At 39.7% G+C, this 17,485-nt stretch overlaps 1 protein-coding gene across 1 annotated transcript in view; it reads left to right on the forward strand.

The window, feature by feature from the left end:
• The window catches only part of LOC145414272 (transforming growth factor-beta receptor-associated protein 1-like), a 95,159-nt gene that overhangs the window by 17,590 nt on the left and 60,084 nt on the right, over window positions 1-17,485 (forward strand). Inside the window, exons 4-7 of the mRNA XM_080283876.1 lie at window positions 680-865; window positions 13,816-14,049; window positions 15,000-15,160; window positions 15,472-15,610. Coding sequence (XP_080140002.1) covers window positions 680-865; window positions 13,816-14,049; window positions 15,000-15,160; window positions 15,472-15,610 — 720 coding nt within the window. The remainder of the gene's footprint in view (window positions 1-679; window positions 866-13,815; window positions 14,050-14,999; window positions 15,161-15,471; window positions 15,611-17,485) is intronic.

Raw genomic sequence — 17,485 nt, forward strand, 5'->3', positions numbered from 1 at the left:
GAGGTGGTGGTCTCCACCACCTGGGATTAACTCCTCGAGTAGGGGCTCATCTTTGAATTCCTCAGACCAATCAGAAACCACAGATGACTGCTTCATCATTGTTGGCAGAAAGCAGTTCAAGTGTGCAATAACGATATTTTTTGGACAAAACATATGTGATAATGGCAGGAGTGCAGATTTTCATCTCATAGTGGTAATGAAAGCCATTAAAACCAAGTGCACGATAATTGGTGGATCACTGTATATTAGTAACACCCAATATACGATATGTATGTATCTTTGTAGAGTTAAGGGAGTGAGAAAAACTTTTTTGATTGGTCATTTTAACTACAATATTACATGTTTCATCCATCAGATTTAGAAATTTATTGCTGCAAGCAGTCTTGGAGATAAGATATCAGATTTACTATGTAAGTGTTGAAATATTTGAAAGGATAGAGGAGAAGTGGGAGAGCAAGGATGGGATGGAGGGATGAAGTGGAGAGGTATATGAATGAAGGGTGTGTGTATTTGAGGGTGGGCAGCCTGATGCCAGAGGACAGGATGACAAGACAACATGCTGTGGCCACCCTTTCTGCAGTTAAAGCATCTGGCTATATATACTGTATATAGTTGTCATTTAGATCTAAACTAATACAGTATGTTTGAAACATGATTATGGTAAATATCTGAATTTCAGAAAAAAGCAGTGAGCCAGCTGAAGACGGCGTCAGCACTGGGCCGTGTGATGGCACTGAGTGATGGCAACCTGTACCTTCTGGATTCTGATGTACTCAGCACCATTGGCTCCAGCCCCAAGATTAAGAATGTGGCTGTCTTCTGTGTCAATGAAAACCCAAACACACTTGACCCTTTCACTATACAGGTACTGTAGTTAGATTAAGTTCTAGTACACAGTACTACAGACCTATATTGTACAGTGACCCCATTTTTAATGCTGTCTTGGGTTGTGCATTCACATTATACATGACAGGATCAGTCTACACCCATTCCTTAGTCAAGGTATGGAGTGACATTCACTGACTGTGTGAAATGTGTTGTCATTGTCTTTTTTGTGTAAGGTAGAATTATGAGAATGAATGTTGATAAATTATTTATCTTTGAGCAAGGTGTTCTTACCTAATTGTTCTTACCTAATTGTATCTTTACAGGAATGAGTCAAGCTCGTACTGTCCCGTGTCTTAAGCCATATTTATCGTACATATCCTTAAATTTGTGAATTGTTTTGGCACACACTATTTCATTCGGTAGTGCATTCCATCGATCAATTGCTCTGTTTGTGAAACTGAATTTCCTTACGTCTTTATCACCTCTCTTCTTATGCAGTTTTTTGCAGTGTCCTCTTGCTGATGCTTCTCCATATGTTAAGTAATCATTTATGTCTATTTTCTCCTTTCCTGATATGCACTTATGTAGCATTATCATGTCACCTCTTTTCCTTCTCTCCTGTAGTGTTGGTAGATTCAGTTTATTTAGGCTTTCTTCGTAGCTTAGGTCCCTTAAGCTTGGTATCCATCTTGTAGCGGCCCATTGAACTTTTTCAATCTTGTCTATGTGCTTTTTGAGATGAGGACTCCAGACTACTGATGCATATTCCAGGGTTGGTCTAATGAATGCTGTTATTATCCTTCTTAGCATGTCTTCATTTATGTATGTGAATGCTATTCTCATATTTGCAAGCAGTGTATACATGTGTGTGTGTGTGTGTGTGTGTGTGTGTGTGTGTGTCTGTGTGTGTGTGTGTGTGCATGCATGCGTGCGTGTGTGTGTGTGTGTGTGTGTGTTCTTACCTAATTGTATCTTTACAGGAATGAGTCAAGCTCGTACTGTCCCGTGTCTTAAACCATATTTATCGTACATATCCTTAAATTTGTGAATTGTTTTGGCACACACTATTTCATTCGGTAGTGTATTCCATTGATCAATTGCTCTGTGTAGGAAACTGAATTTCCTTACGTCTTTATCACCTCTCTTCTTATGCAATTTTTTACAGTGTCCTCTTGCTGATGCTTCTCCATATGTTAAGTAATCATTTATGTCTATTTTCTCCTTTTCTGATATGCATTTATATAGCATTATCATGTCACCTCTTTTCCTTCTCTCCTGTAGTGTTGGTAGATTCAGTTTATTTAGTCTTTCTTCGTAGCTTAGGTCCCTTAAGCTTGGTATCCATCTTGTAGCGGCCCTTTGAACTTTTTCAATCTTGTCTATGTGCTTTTTGAGATGAGGACTCCAGACTACTGATGCATATTCCAGGGTTGGTCTAATGAATGCTGTTATTATCCTTCTTAGCATGTCTTCATTTATGTATGTGAATGCTATTCTCATATTTGCAAGCAGTGTATACATGTTCCGTTCCTTCTCGCTGATGTGGTCAGCCGGAGATAGTCTGTTATTGATAATCACACCTAGGTCTTTCTCTCTTTCTGATGTGTATAGGGTTTTATTTCCTAACTTATAATCCCAATCAGGTCTTTTTCCACTTTTACCAAACTTGATTACATGACACTTGTCCACATTGAATTCCATTTGCCTTGTACTACTCCATTCATGAAGTTTATTTAATTCTTCTTGTAACTCTTTACAAGAGTCTGTGTTAGTAATTGTCCTTTGTATTTTTGCATCATCTGCAAACATATTCAGATAGCTCTCATTTCCAGTGTTACTGTTTATATCATTTATATACACTAAAAACATGATTGGTGCCAGCACTGAACCCTGTGGTACTCCACTAGTCACTTCTTTCCATGATGAGTAGTTTCCTCTTAGTACTGTCCTCATTTCTCTTTTTATGAGAAAGTCTTGCATCCAACAAAACAGTTTGCCTCGAATTCCTCCTTGATGGTACAGTTTCCATAAAAGTCTTTGGTGTGGTACTGTGTCAAAAGCTTTCTTGAAATCTAAATAGATACTGTCCACCCATCCTTCCCTTTCCTGTATTGTGTTTGTTACTTTGTCATAGTAGCTCAACAGATTAGTAACACATGATTTTCCTTTTCTGAAACCAAACTGTCTTTCTGTTATCATACTGTGTTCTTCTAGATGATTTACCCAAGCTTTTCTTATAAGTTTTTCTAATACCTTGCTTACAACACTGGTCAGTGATACTGGTCGGTAGTTGAGTGGATTTTGTCTATTTCTTTTCTTGAATAAGGGGACAATATTTGCTTTTTTCCAAATTTCAGGTAGTTTCCCTTGACTCAAGGATTTCTTGAAAATTAAAAATAATGGTTTACTTAACTCCTTTGCACATTCTCGTAATACCCAACATGAAATTTCATCAGGACCACTTGCTTTTCCTCTGTCTAATCTACTTAACTCCTCCTGTATTACTTTTTCTGCTATTTGTACATCTGGTAGTATGTGTGGACATGCGTGTTCCACATAGTCCCTCTCAAAATTTTTTTCTTCTGTAAAAACTAATTGGAAATTCTTATTTAGTGCTTCACAAATATCTTTCTCTTGTGTATAAGCGATTCCCTCGTCCGTAATGGATTGTATTATATCTTTTACTTTAGTTTTGCTTCTGATATAGCTGTAAAACAGCTTTGGTTGATCACTACTTTTATTTGTTATATCCTCCTCAAACTGTTTTTGGGCTTCCCTCCTTATTCTTGTATAGTCGTTTCTTGCCTGTTTGTAGTTATTATACGCCCTTTCACTATTGTGTCTTCTGTATCTATTCCACAACAAATCTCTTCTTTCTTTTGATTTTTTACATTCTGTATTGAACCATTTCTGTATTTTCTTATCTGCTTCTTTGTGCTGTGGGATGTACTTCTGGACTCCTATTTCATAAAATTCACAAAATTTTTTATATACAGCATTTAAATCTTGTCCTCTAAGCTCATTTTCCCAATCAACTTCTAAGAAATACTTCTTTAGGTCTTGATAATTTCCCTTTTTATAGTTTAGGCTCTTTTTGTAACTATCATTGCTGTTTACTATGTCATATGCTATCCTGAAGTTATAATTTAGTACTGAATGATCGCTTTTGCCGAGTGGAGGGTGATATAATAAACTGTCAATATCATTTTCTTGCCTTGTAAATATTAGATCTAGCACTGAAGGTACATCAAGTCCTCTTTTTCTGGTGGTTTCCCTCACATGTTGCGTTAAGAAAAACTCTTGTACAAGATCCAGGAGCTTTTGGTCCCAATGGCTTTCTTGCCTATTTATATCTAGAGTATTCCAATTTATATTTGTATTGAAGTCCCCAGTTAGTATAATTCTTTCCGATTTCTCTTCCATTTCATGTAGCAATGATCTTACACTGTGAATTGTACTCTCTGCCAGGTCCTCATATTCGTCTCTTTCCCATGTGTTTGATCTGGGTGGCATGTACAAATTGGCTACAATTACTTTCCCTTCAGATGTGTTGATCTCTACTGCAATCAGTTCTACTTGTGATGGTATATCTAGTTTTATTTCCTTGACTTTTAGATTTTTCTTAGTTAATATTATAATTCCTCCTCCTTTTTTTTAATATCTGTCTCTTCTCCATATATTGTATTCCTCTAAGTTTAGTATGTCATTTGATATCCTTGGTATTAATTTTGTTTCAGTTAGGCATATTATTTGTGGTTCATTTTCTCTGACATAATCATTCATCTCTAGTAATTTAGATACCATTCCATCCACATTTGAGTACATCAACTTTATCATCTTGTTTATATACTTGTCATGACATGGTTCTACTACCTTCCTCCTTTTTCTTCCATCCTGTTTGTGTACCACTTTCATACCTGCAATCCTATTACTTTGTAAAAAAATTTCTTTTCTCCTCTTCTGATCTTCCCTCATTTTTTGTTTTGGCTTCCTCCCTTTTCTCTTTCAGTAATTCCAGTTCCTCTTGTGTTAGGCATCTTTTTATCCATACATTTTTGAACTCCTCTTTTTCCTTAAGATTCTTTGCATTTTTTAGTATCTCTTCCACAGTGTTTACACTCTGGAAAGTCACCTTTAGAGGTCTTGTCTTGCTTTTCTCGTATTTCCCTAACCTTTTGTGTTCATCTATGTCTTTACTACAGATTTCCTCAGATACTTCTTTCAGTAAGCTCATTACATTTGCCATCTCCTTTTTATCTCTTGTGATCTTGTTTTTAACTTCTTCCTCTTCTATACCAGTGATTACTATTGATTTGTTTATCTCTACTGAATCTCTGACTACCTTCGGATTGTTTTGGATTATTCTTTTCACCTCCTTTTTAATGCTTTTTTCCTCCACCCTTGTTTCTAAGTCTTTCTTTACTTTCACCATTTCAGCATACGTGGTTTCTACATCATTTTTGTAGCTTTGCACAGCTTCATTCACTTGTTTTATCTTCTCCTCAATATCACTGCTCTGGTCAATAAGACTGCTAACTTGCCTAATTGTCTCTGTGTAATTTTTGAACTCTTCCATAACACTCTCGTGATTGACTACTGTACTTGCCATTTCACTCATTTTCTTCCTAAGTGTACTCAATTCCACTGTTAGTTCACTGATGGTTGTGTCTTTCTTATTGGCCTCCCTTCCTAGTTTTTCTATTTCTTCCTTTTGCAAGTGCATCTGCTTCTTTATTTCATCAATTTCATTTTTGAAAGCCATTTCTAGTTTGTTTACACGTTCAACCAGTCTATTGTGGGTCTCTACTTCAACCAGTTCTTGGTAGAAATCATCATTTTGCTTTTTACCTTTATCCCTTTTCTTTTCCAAATTTGTTTTACTGAAGTATGTATCCATTTTGCAATACTTAAAGTGTAAAGCATGTACTTACAATCTCCGTGTTGTTGTAGTCTAAACAAACCTCAGAGATGACTCAGTGTATTCTTTTGTCTTGGTTCTATTTCCTGTTTGTACAAGTCTTGTTTAAACTTATTATTTTTTTCCTTTTAATAATGAACAATCATTTAGTCTAACCTGGTACTGAGCTTGACTCATACAAAGATACTATTTAGGTAATGCCACTGGCCGTGATGATTTGGTACGGAGTGCCGGTGTCACATGTCCGCCTAGATTGAATCCCTCTGTGTGTGTGTGTGTGTGTGTGTGTGTGTGTGTGTGTGTGTGTGTGTGCATGTGTGTGTGCATGCATGCATGTGTGTATTTACCTAGTTTGATCTAGTTTTATCTACCTAGTTGTGATATACAGGAAATGAGCTATGCTTGTTGGGTCCCATCTCTTTGTCTCAACCAGTCAAATTTTGCTATAAGGTCACTTAACCTGCCCAATCCCGACGTTTTCTGAGCTTTGGTCCGCCCCAGTCCCGGCATTTTTGAACCTTTTTTTTTTTTTTGCTCAAACATTCGTTTTTGGTCAGAAACTAAGGAAAATCACAAAGAAAGTTGTCCCTTGGGTCCAGAAATGGCTTACCTGGAGCATGTAAGTTTGACAGGTACTGCCATGCTCTATGAGTAGTCTTTTCGCCGTACGTTTTCTATGGTGGCACGGGTACTCTGAACTGATGCAGTATACGTTTATTATCATGTATTCATATGTTGGAAATATGTATACCAGAAGTATATTGGGTTTTATACAGAAAAAAATGAGAAATAAGGTATGTACCATTGTGCTGCTCTAGCGAAATCGGTCGATTATGTCACCGATGGGTAACAAACATCGTTATTTCATCAGCTATTGTATTTTTTCATGTTCCATATTACTTCCACAATAACATCATACCATTTTCAACTTTACATAATTGTTTGTACATATTTTGAGGCATTATGACAAGAATTAGCATAAAAGTAGCGCTTATTTACCGAGTGAGATCATTTTATTTCATGCTTTTTTCAACTCAGATTCTATTTTTTCACCTTTTAGATTACTTATAATATATAACCCACTTACATGTTATACAATTAGTTTTATAGATGTACTTGCTTTACGAAAAGAATTAGCATAAGAATAGTGCTTATTTACCAAGTGACAACTTGGTCTTTCATGCTTTTTTCAACTCATATTCTATTTTTTCACCTTTTTGGTTACTTATAACATATTACCCATTTACATGTTAGACAATTGCTTTTACAGAAGTACATGCTTTATGAAAAGCATTAGCATAGAAGTAGCGCTAATTTACGTAGGTAAATCATGTCATGTTATTATTTTTTCACCTCTGAATTTATTTTCTCCCCCTTTATAGTACTTCTCACATTACATTCTGGCCTTTTCCATGTTAGACATTTGCTTTCACAGTAGTACACGATTTACAGTAAGCCTTATCCTAATATAGAGAGAGAGAGAGAGAGAGAGTGAGGTGGGATGGTGGTACACTGGGAGACAGCTTATCCCATAATTGGTGGCTAAATTTAGAGCCCTTGGGGAATTTCCCACTCCTCTTACACCGTGAACAGAATTCTTCCTAGCGCTTATTTACCTACTGACTGTATGTTGTGTGACTTTCAACTTAGACTATTTTTCAACTTACATACTAACTTTACAGTAACTATACAACCTCCTATGATTAGTTTCCCATAAGATAACATGGCACTATTATGATACTGAGCGACACTTTATCGCGTATGTACAGGCCTTACCACACTACACACACTTTCAATAGTGCCTGTTATTATGATACTCACGGAAGCACGGTTGCAGGCAGAGAGCAACGTTGCACTCCACACACTCGTACCTAGTGTCTCGTCTTTTATAATACTTCCAATATAACATATTACCCCTTTACATGTTAGACAAGTGCTTTCACCTTCTGCTAACTCACACCACGCCTAACACGAACACCACGTGGACGTGTTCCCTCCCCCACACCACTCTCGCTTTCACGAATCTGTCTGCGCTCTCCCGCCCCAACACTTTCACTTTCTGCTGCCCTAACCATCCCCACACCACTACTTCCTGCCACAGAATACATAGAAGGAACATACCTGTGGAACAGTCGCGATGTGATGTCTGTCCCAGTCCCACGTGGCGATATCTTTTCCTTCCCCAGCCAGGAAAATACGCCACCATGTACAGCTTCCTCATCCTCGTCCTCGTCCTCGTCCTCATCTGATGGTATGTGTTGCTGCCTAGATGCAGCACTTGGTGCAGGCTGGCCGTCCCCTGCCCTCCTATATGTTATATATTTGACCTTCCTTGGGGAAGGGACCTCCTCATCACTGCTGCTGGTAACCTCCTCAGGCTGCACGTAATCGACATCGAGGGTGTCGTCGTCCAGTGGGGAATCACTATCCCCTGTAAAGGTATCCAGGGCGACTTGTATCTCCTCGTCTGACAGCCCACGACGCACCATGTCTGACCTGGGTGACTGCTGACAGGTAAGTGGATGATCACAGGGTCAGGTGGGGTTAATCTGGGTCTAGGGGATTATCCGGCTGGTGGCGAGTAGGTGAAGCTTGTGTAGGCGGGCGAAACAAAAATCAGGCGCGAATTTTGAAAAATGTGAAAACTATGCAACTTGCAATGTTGCCGTGTTAATTCACGTCGCCGGGACATGAGTGCACATCATGTGCGGACATTAATTCACGTCGCCGGGACGGCGCGGGTTAAGTGTTTGGACTGTAGATCTTTTTGTCCAGGCTATTCCACAGGTCAGTGCATCTGTATGGAAAGCTGGATTTTTTTATATCCTTCAAGGAACTTGTCTTTTTCAATTTCTTTCCATGTCCTCTTGTTGCTCACCCATCCCATACAAACAGATCTTCTCTGTCAAATATGTCTACTCCCATCATGGCCCTGAACACTGCAATCCTGTCGCCCCTCTCTCTTCTTTCTTCTAAGGAAGGCAGACCCACCTTTTCTAGTCTTTCCTTGTATGAAAGATCTGTCAGACTGGGAACCATCATGGTTGCTGCACTTTGTAGTCTCTTGATCTTGTTGCTATCTTTCTTTTTATGTGGGGACCACACCAGTGCCGCATATTCTAACCTGGTGTGGATCAGAGCCACTATCAATTTTTTCATCATCTCCTCATCCATATATTGAGATGCCACTCTTATGTTTGTTAAGAGCTTGTATGTCTCTCTGACAATCTTGTTACCTAATGTGTTTTTCGGGTGACAAATTATCCTGGACCAACACTCTGAGGTCTTTCTGTTCTCTCACTTCTGTGATGGGTTCCTTTCTATCTGTCTATCTATTGCCAGATGCCTCATTCCCGTTTGGGGTGGCCACAAACAAATCACCTCCAAGTCGCCCTGTCCCCCGCCATTTCACTACCCTGCTCCCAACTCACACCCCCCTCTCTCATATACCTCTCCACCCCATCCCTCCATCTCATCCTCGGCCTCCCCCTCCCTCTTCCCCCCTCCACCTCACTCACACACACTTTGTTTGTCAGTCTTTCACTCTCCATCCTCTCCACATGGCTAAACCACCTCAGTGTGTTCCTCATAACGCTTCCTATCACATCCACATCCACACCACAACGCTCCTTTATATCCTCATTCGTCAGCGTATCTCTCCATGTGACTCCACAGGCTCCTCTTAAATAACTCATTTCCACTGCTCTCACTCTTGACTTGTGTCCTTCCAACAACGTCCAAGCTTCACTTCCATACGTTAGAGTTGGTATCACAATACTGTCATGTAGTAACTTTTTCATTCCATGCTCACTTCCCTGTTTCTTATCACTGCTTTCAAAGAACCAGCAACCTTTCTTCCCTGCTGTACCCTTTCAAGCACTTCACCCTCCAAACCTCCATCCTTACTCATCACACTACCCAAGTACTTATATGTACTCATATTTTCCAATTCCTCGCCATCCAACCTCGCTGTACATTCACTGACTTCACCTCTCTCAAAGACCATCACTTTACTCTTCCCTACATTCACCTTTAGATTCCGTTTCTTACACACTCTCCCAAACTCATCCACCAAGCCCCGCAGCTCCCCCCCATCTCCACTCAACAACACTGCGTCATCTGCAAACAACAGTACAGGGAGTTTCCAAACACTATCCTCTCTCACCAGGGTCACTCCAACATCCACTACCCTACCTCGTACCTCTTTTATTACCCCATCCATGTACAGATTGAACAACCATGGAGACATGACACATCCCTGTTTCAACCCAACTTTCAAAGAGAAAAATTCACTTAGTTCACCTTCCACACGCACTGCAGCCTTCGCACCATCGTACATACTCTTCACAGCATTCAGCAACTTCCCATCTACTCCATATATTCTTAACACTTTCCACAATCCTTGTCTATCCACCCTGTCATATGCTTTCTCCAAATCCATGAAAGCCACATACAACTTCTTTCCCTTCTCTAGAAACTTTTCCACTAAAGATCTAAGAATGAATATCGGATCTACACAACCTCTTCCCTTCCTAAAGCCTCCCTGTTCTTCTCCAACTAATTTCTCTGTTCTTTCTCTAACTCTGTCAATAAGTATCCTACCATACACTTTTCCTATTATACTAAGAAGACAAATGCCCCTATGATTACCACACACTTCTTTTTCCCCTTTTCCTTTGTACAAGGGAATAATTATACCTTACTTCCAATCCTCCAGGACTCTACCTTCCTCCCAGGCCAATCTGCACATCTTCCACATCCATTCTACTACTATCTCTCTCCCATGCTTCAGCATTTCACCACACACTCCATCAATTCCTGGGGCTTTCCCCGATTTAACTTTCTTCATTGCTTCCACAACTTCTATCCTACTGATTTCTTCCTGTCTTCTCACCTCTTTCCTTCTGCCAGCTATTCCCCAGCCGCTTATACTTGTATTACTTCCATCCTCTTTGTTCAACAATTCCTTAAAGTGTTCTCTCCATCTGCTCACTTTTTCTCCCTTCTCTACTAGTAATCTACCATTTTTATCTTTCACTCCCCTGCTAACTTCACTTCCACCCTGTCTTACCCTTTTCACCTATTTCCAGAACATTTTCTTACAGTCCCTCCACTTTACACTCAAATTCCTTCCAAATTCCTCATCCACTCTCTTCTTACTCTCTCTTACTAATCTTTTCACCTCTCTCTTTCTTTCTACATTTACTGTAACTCTCTCTTCCGCCTCTCAACTTCTTCCACGCCCCTATTTCTCATCCATTCATTGTATGCTTTCTTCTTTTGTGCCACAGCCTGTTTCACCTCTTCAGTCCACCACGCTGTTCCTTGCACCCCCCTCCGTCTTCTCTTCCATCCACACACCACATCACATGCTGCACATATTTCTTCTGTAAATATCCTACACACACCTTCCACGTCTCCCATCTGCTCCAATTCATATTTGCCCAATCGTTCCTCCACTTCTTTCTTATACTCTGCCTTTTTCTCATCCTCTTGTAACCTTTCCACTCTCCTTGCAACTACTCCTTCCTCTCGTCTTTCCCTTCTTCTATTCCTCCATCTTACTTGAATCCTAATTCTGGCCATCACCAAGTAGTGGTCAGAAAGTCCACTCCCCCAACCTCTATAAGCTCTTGCATCCATTACACATCTTTGAGTAATTCAGTGGTGGCCTCTTAGTACTTTTACCCATTTCCAATATTTTGCTTTTTTTTTTTTTTTTTTTTTTTTTTGCATTGAATTTCATTTCCCACACCCAGCTCCAATCGTAAATCCTGTCTAGATCTTCCTGCAGCAGTTTACAATCCTTTTCAACTCCTACTCTCCTCATGATCTTTGCATCATCTGGAAACAGATTTGCACAACTGTTCATTCCATCCATCATATCGTTTACATAAATCAGGAACATTATGGGCACCAGCACCGAGCCTTGCAGGACTTGTTACTTCTCTCAACCCTGACATCTGTCCTTTATTACTGTCCTCATCAGTTGGTCTCGCATGAAGTCCCTCATCCACTCCAAGAGGTTCCCCTTTAGTCCTCCTATGTGCTCCAGTTTCCACATTAGTCACTTATGGAGTACCTTGTCAAAGCATTTCTCCAGATCTAAGTGGACACAGTCCACCCAACTATCTCTTTCCTGTAGCACGTCAATCTCCTTTGAGTAGAAGCTCAACAAATTAGAGACACATGACCTTCCATTTCTGAATCCAAACTGACTTTTGCCAAAATATCCATCTCCTTCAAATATATTTATCCACCTGTCTTTCAAGATTCTCTCGCACAATTTTTGCGACCACACTGTTCAGAGACACTGGCCTATAATTCAGGGGTTTTTCCTTACTCTCTCATTTGTAAATTGATACCGCATTGGCCTGCTTCCATTCTTGAGGCACTTTCCCTTCTTCCAGAGAACACACAAACTGTGAATCTTATCCACCAGTTGTCCTCTGTATTCCTTTCATATCCAATTAGAGGTTCCATCAGGCCCTGGGGCCTTCCTTACATCTAGAGTTTCCAGTAGTTTATACACTTCATTTACTTCCCCTTCTGTGTTGTTTGACACTACATTTCTGGTCACTCCCTCCTCCTCCACAAAATCACTTTCCTTAGTGACAACCGATTGGAAACTTTTGTTCATTATTTCAGCTTGCATTACCTCATCTTTGTAGACCTTTTCTTCTACTTTCAGCTTGTTGATTCCTTCCTTGTATTTCAGTTTGCCATTGACAAACCTATAAAACAATTTAGGTTCCTCTGTACATTTGTCAATTACTGTATATCTCTTTCAAAGTTTCTTTCTTCCTTTATATGGATTCTTGTTTATTCATTTCTTGTTCTTTTGTATTCTTCCTTTGTTTTTTGCTACCTCCCTTTTCTCCATTTGTTCCATGCTGCATCCCTTACTCTTTTTGCTATCATACACCTTCTGTTGAACCATCCTTTTTCCAGCTCTCTTTCCCACTTACTCTTGGCGAATATTTTTCCCCACCCGATTTGCTAAAGCCTAGAAAGGTATCTCACTTCTTCTGCATCTCTGTTGTTTCTCTGAATTCTCTTCAATCCACTTCTTCAAAAAAGTTCCTCAATCCTGGAAAGGTTACCTTCCCAAAGTTGTATCTTCCTTGCCTGTATAGCCCATGTCTTGGTGCCACATTCCCATCTGTCGTTTGGAACTCAGTTGCTACATGATCACTTTTTCCTATAGGACACAGATATTTCAGAGATCCAGCTACATCAGTTTCTTTGGTTAGCAGTAAATCTAGTCTTGCTGGTGTGTCTTCACCTCTAAATCTTGTCTCTTCTTTGCCCTACTCGGTCATTATGTTATTCATTGCTGTCTTTAATAGTATACTGCCCCACGAAATTTCACTACATCCTGCTTCCCACTCCTCCCAGTCCACCTCTTTACAATTAAAATCACCCACCAGGATTATATAGTTGCATTTCTCAGTCATTTTCTGTAGGTATCTAACCATGTCTGACAGTATCTGGTATTCAGCCTCATTCCAAGCCCTTGTCTTAGGGGGGAAAATGCTACTGTGATGTCTGTCTTGCATTTCCACCTGGTTGCTAGTTTCATATTCATCACCTCTGTCCTTCCTTCTCCCAGTTCCATATTATCCACATTTATGCTGTTCTTCACTGCTGTCATCACTCCTCCTCCCATTTTTTTTCTTTTCTATCTCTTCTCCATAGTTTGTATTTGCCATCTCCCACTTGGATATCAATATTTTCTCTTAACTTGGTCCCTACAAAGCTTGTAATATCAGGCTCATTTACCCTCAAGAAATCGTTAATTTCTAGCCTTGCCAAAATTAATCCATCTACGTTAGCATATGCCACTTTCAGTCTTTTTATGTTTGTGTGTGTATAATTCACCGGGTCGCCAGTGTGTGTGTGTGTGTGTGTGTGTGTGTGTGTGTGTGTGTGTGTGTGTGTGTGTGTGTGTGTTGTGCATGCATGCTTGCTTCCATGTGTGTAAAACTTTATAATATAGGTTCTGCTGTATTCAGATACTGTGCTGCTAAGGGTATACATATGCTTGTGTACATGTACTATACTTGCAGTTGTGTGTGGGTAAGAGGAGATGCATCCAGGTGTGTTCACTTCATGAGGATCGGGTTTCCCTGTTGAAGGAACTGCCTACCCCAGAACCCATTAGCATGGCTATGGATGGAAATTTTGTGTGTGTGGCTGGACAAGGGCAGTATTGTGTCTTCAACATTGACACTGGAGATATGCAGGACCTCTTCCCCTATGACCATGCCACTACATACCCTCATGTGAAGAGGATAGCCAAGGTAGGTACTACAGTATGTACTGCTGCTGTAATATTTGTTTTTATTATTGAAATACTTATATCACACTTGCTACAGTGAAGGCAATACTACTCTGCCAGCATCGGGACAGTATCTAGTGGATGATATGTATACTCAAATATTGCTTTTTTGTCTGTGCCCTTTATACCTTGTTCCCGTGCAGGTACCCCTACAGAATATGACCATGCTGTTTTGCATCTGTGTACACTAATGGTTTTATAGTTTGCTAGTTGTTTGAACTCTAGGCATTGGTTGAATATGTGTGTATGGATGAATGAATAAATATATTGGTGCTTGATATTAGATTGTACAGTGATCTCTTGGTTATGGCACTTAATTGGCACCATGCCTATTGCATGATAATGAAATTACGATATACCAAAAGCATAGAACCTATGGGACTTATCTTAATTGGTACTGGGCACCCCACTTGTAACCTATATTTTCTCTTTTACAACAACTTAAACCCACTAAGTACATACATGCTGTTATGATAAGTATCAGAAACACACAGTGGCATGGTTAGGTTAATAGAAAATTATAAAATGGGCACAGTGAGGAAGAAGCACGTACCATAGAGAAACTTGAGATAGGCTTGAGGTAAGGGATTCTGAGGCTGGGGGTGTTGATGTAGGGGTCTTCACCACCTGATATTAACTTCTTGAATTAATTCCTCTCCCTGATCTGAATGCCCTTTATGCTACCCTTGTCCACCACTCCTCCCACCACATCCACCTGCCACTCCTCCCCTAATCTCTGTATCCCTCTTGCCATGTACTTCCCTCCCACCCAACTCCATTGTGTCTTGGTGGGTAGAATGGTGCAGAACTTGATGCATGGAGGAAAAAATAGGTGTGGGTGTTCATTATTAGTGACTGCATTTGCACCTTTACTCTTTTGAGGGCAAAGTATAATAACCTGTTCCTTGACAGGAGGAGTTTCTCTTGGCTGGACCTGGCAACTTGGGTATGTTTGTTACTGCTGCTGGAATCTCTGAGCGACCTCCCATACAGTGGACAGAGGAAATTTCTGCTGTCTCATATTATCACCCTTACATCATTACTATCACACCACAGTTTATTAGAATATATAGGTAAGTTTGAGATGGATGTGAATACATTTAGTTTCATTGAAACATGAAACAACCTGCATAATGTTTGAGTCATTATGGACTTAACCCTAAATATCAAGTGTAGTACAGTACAATGTTCTTTAAGAGTAGGTTATCAAAGGAAGATGGTTAAGAGCTGTTTCCTGAAACTAGTGAAACTGGAGCCCCAGCCTTCCTTGTCACACATTAAATCAGTAATTTTATATTTTGTGAAAGTTTTAGAATTGCATTTTGGGGCACATTTTGTTCATATACTGATATCCATACCATTCTGATATTTCATGGCACCATAGCCTGATTGATCAACAACACAAGCAGACACTGCATTTTGCTGGTGGTGAACTTGTTGGGAATTTTGATGGGCAACTGTATGTAGCAGCTGGCTCCTGTGTTGCATGCCTCATGCCACAGCCATGGACAGCACAGGTGGAGGTGAGATAAGATGTCATTTTGTTTATCGTAAATGAAATTTCGTAATTATGTACCATAACATTATGGTTCCTTTTTGGAGACCCCCTGAGGAGAAGGCTTCATGGCACTGATGATGCTACCTACATATTTTTAAGTAGTGACAGAAGGACCTACCAGATTCAAAGAAACAAAGAGAGGGTGCATTTTTTCCTCTCTCCAGCTCATACACTTCACAAGGCATGGTGGCCTTTCCCCAAGGTCATCAGCTTTTCTTGCATTCATTCATGTGAGGCATGATTACGGTGGAATTTCAAATTTCGATGGGCATGTGTACCTAAAAATCACCGCGAAATTCAAATAATTGAAATTTAAACTGAACTTCTTATGGGAAAAATTAGTTTGGGTCCGGAGCCTCTGAACCTAACTACCTAAAATCATTATTTTTTGCCCATACCCCCTGTAAACTTTATGAACTATACTGTAATTGTGGTTAAGTAACTGTAGTTCTGCATTATATTGCCATACTGTCAGTAAGTGTATACATGGTATATTTCTGTCCTTTCCTGTATTGCCATTTCTCCTTTGGCTGCGAAGATTTAGAGGTGCCAGGACGCTCTTGTCCATTACCACTGGTACCCGAAGAACCACTCTTGCTTGCTATCTTGAAACAGGTAAGTTGCAACGAATATACAAAGAAAATACATACAACTGAATTGCAGTGAAATGCATGTCCACATGTGGAAGGTACAGGCTGAAAGTGCAGTACTTGGCTGTAGAGGGCTGGCTGCTGGCAGGACAGTCGCAAGATGGCCGCCGACAAAAGAGCATTGCCTTGCATATGGCTTGTTGTTGGTGGTGCCTCCTCTCGTCTGGGAGCTCTTGTCCTTAAACAACATGACTATTTTTTTACTCAGTCTCGACTGTTCATTTTGCTCCTTATATTCATAATTACTGTACTTCTCTTAGTTTCAGTATTCTGCCAACTGTATTTGCTACCACCTGTAATTCATTTTGTTTTAGTATTTCTACTATTGATTCTCTTCCTTTAATTTCTCTTGTTATATCTTCGAATTATTAAAGTATTGATTAGTTAATAATAAGTACTGTATATTTATAGAATGACGGGGAATCGTCCAGGGTGCGAATTGTCCTGATGGGAAATCGTCCATGTTTTGACATAATTATCTGAAGGGTGAATTGACTTGATGGTGAATTGTCTCGGAACCATATCATCATATGCTTCATATACTGTATGAATAAATGATGTTGATTTTCATTCTCTTCTTGACACGTCACATACGATATTAGGTTAGGCTCATACTTTTTCTTATAATTTTCCTTCACTTCCAACATTTTGGTTCACATCAAAAATATTATCTTTGCTTGTTTTGGTTGGAGTCTGGCCCTGAGAGCACAAGCCACATACGATATTAGGTTAGGTTCATACTTTTTCTTATAATTTACCTTCACTTCTAGCATTTTGGTTTGCATCAAAACTATTATCTTTGATTGTTTTGGTTGGAGTGTGGCCCTGAGAGCATCAAAATACGTGACTTTGCATCAAAAAGTGAGGTAGGCAGACCACTCCAAAATGCATCAAAATTTGATTCATCGAATTCTAAACTGTCGAAATTTGAGATTCCACTGTACAATGTGACTCTTGCTCCCATTGTCAAGGAAACCAGGGAACACCATATTATCAGGTAGCTGCTTGTCACTGCTACCCCATCATGATCTCTGGTTTTACTATGCAATAATAAAACACAAAAACATAAATTCTCAGAACAGATCTATTTCAAAATTAACTCAGAGAAATCAAAGGAAACACACAAACACCACCTCAGTGCACCTCACATCAAGTACTATATAGAGAATGATCAAAAGCACAAAATACGC

The sequence above is a fragment of the Coenobita brevimanus genome, chromosome 98 (assembly GCF_032717465.1).
Source record: "Coenobita brevimanus isolate Jiangsu-jjx chromosome 98, ASM3271746v2, whole genome shotgun sequence".
In the NCBI taxonomy this organism is placed as follows: Eukaryota; Metazoa; Arthropoda; class Malacostraca; order Decapoda; family Coenobitidae; genus Coenobita; species Coenobita brevimanus.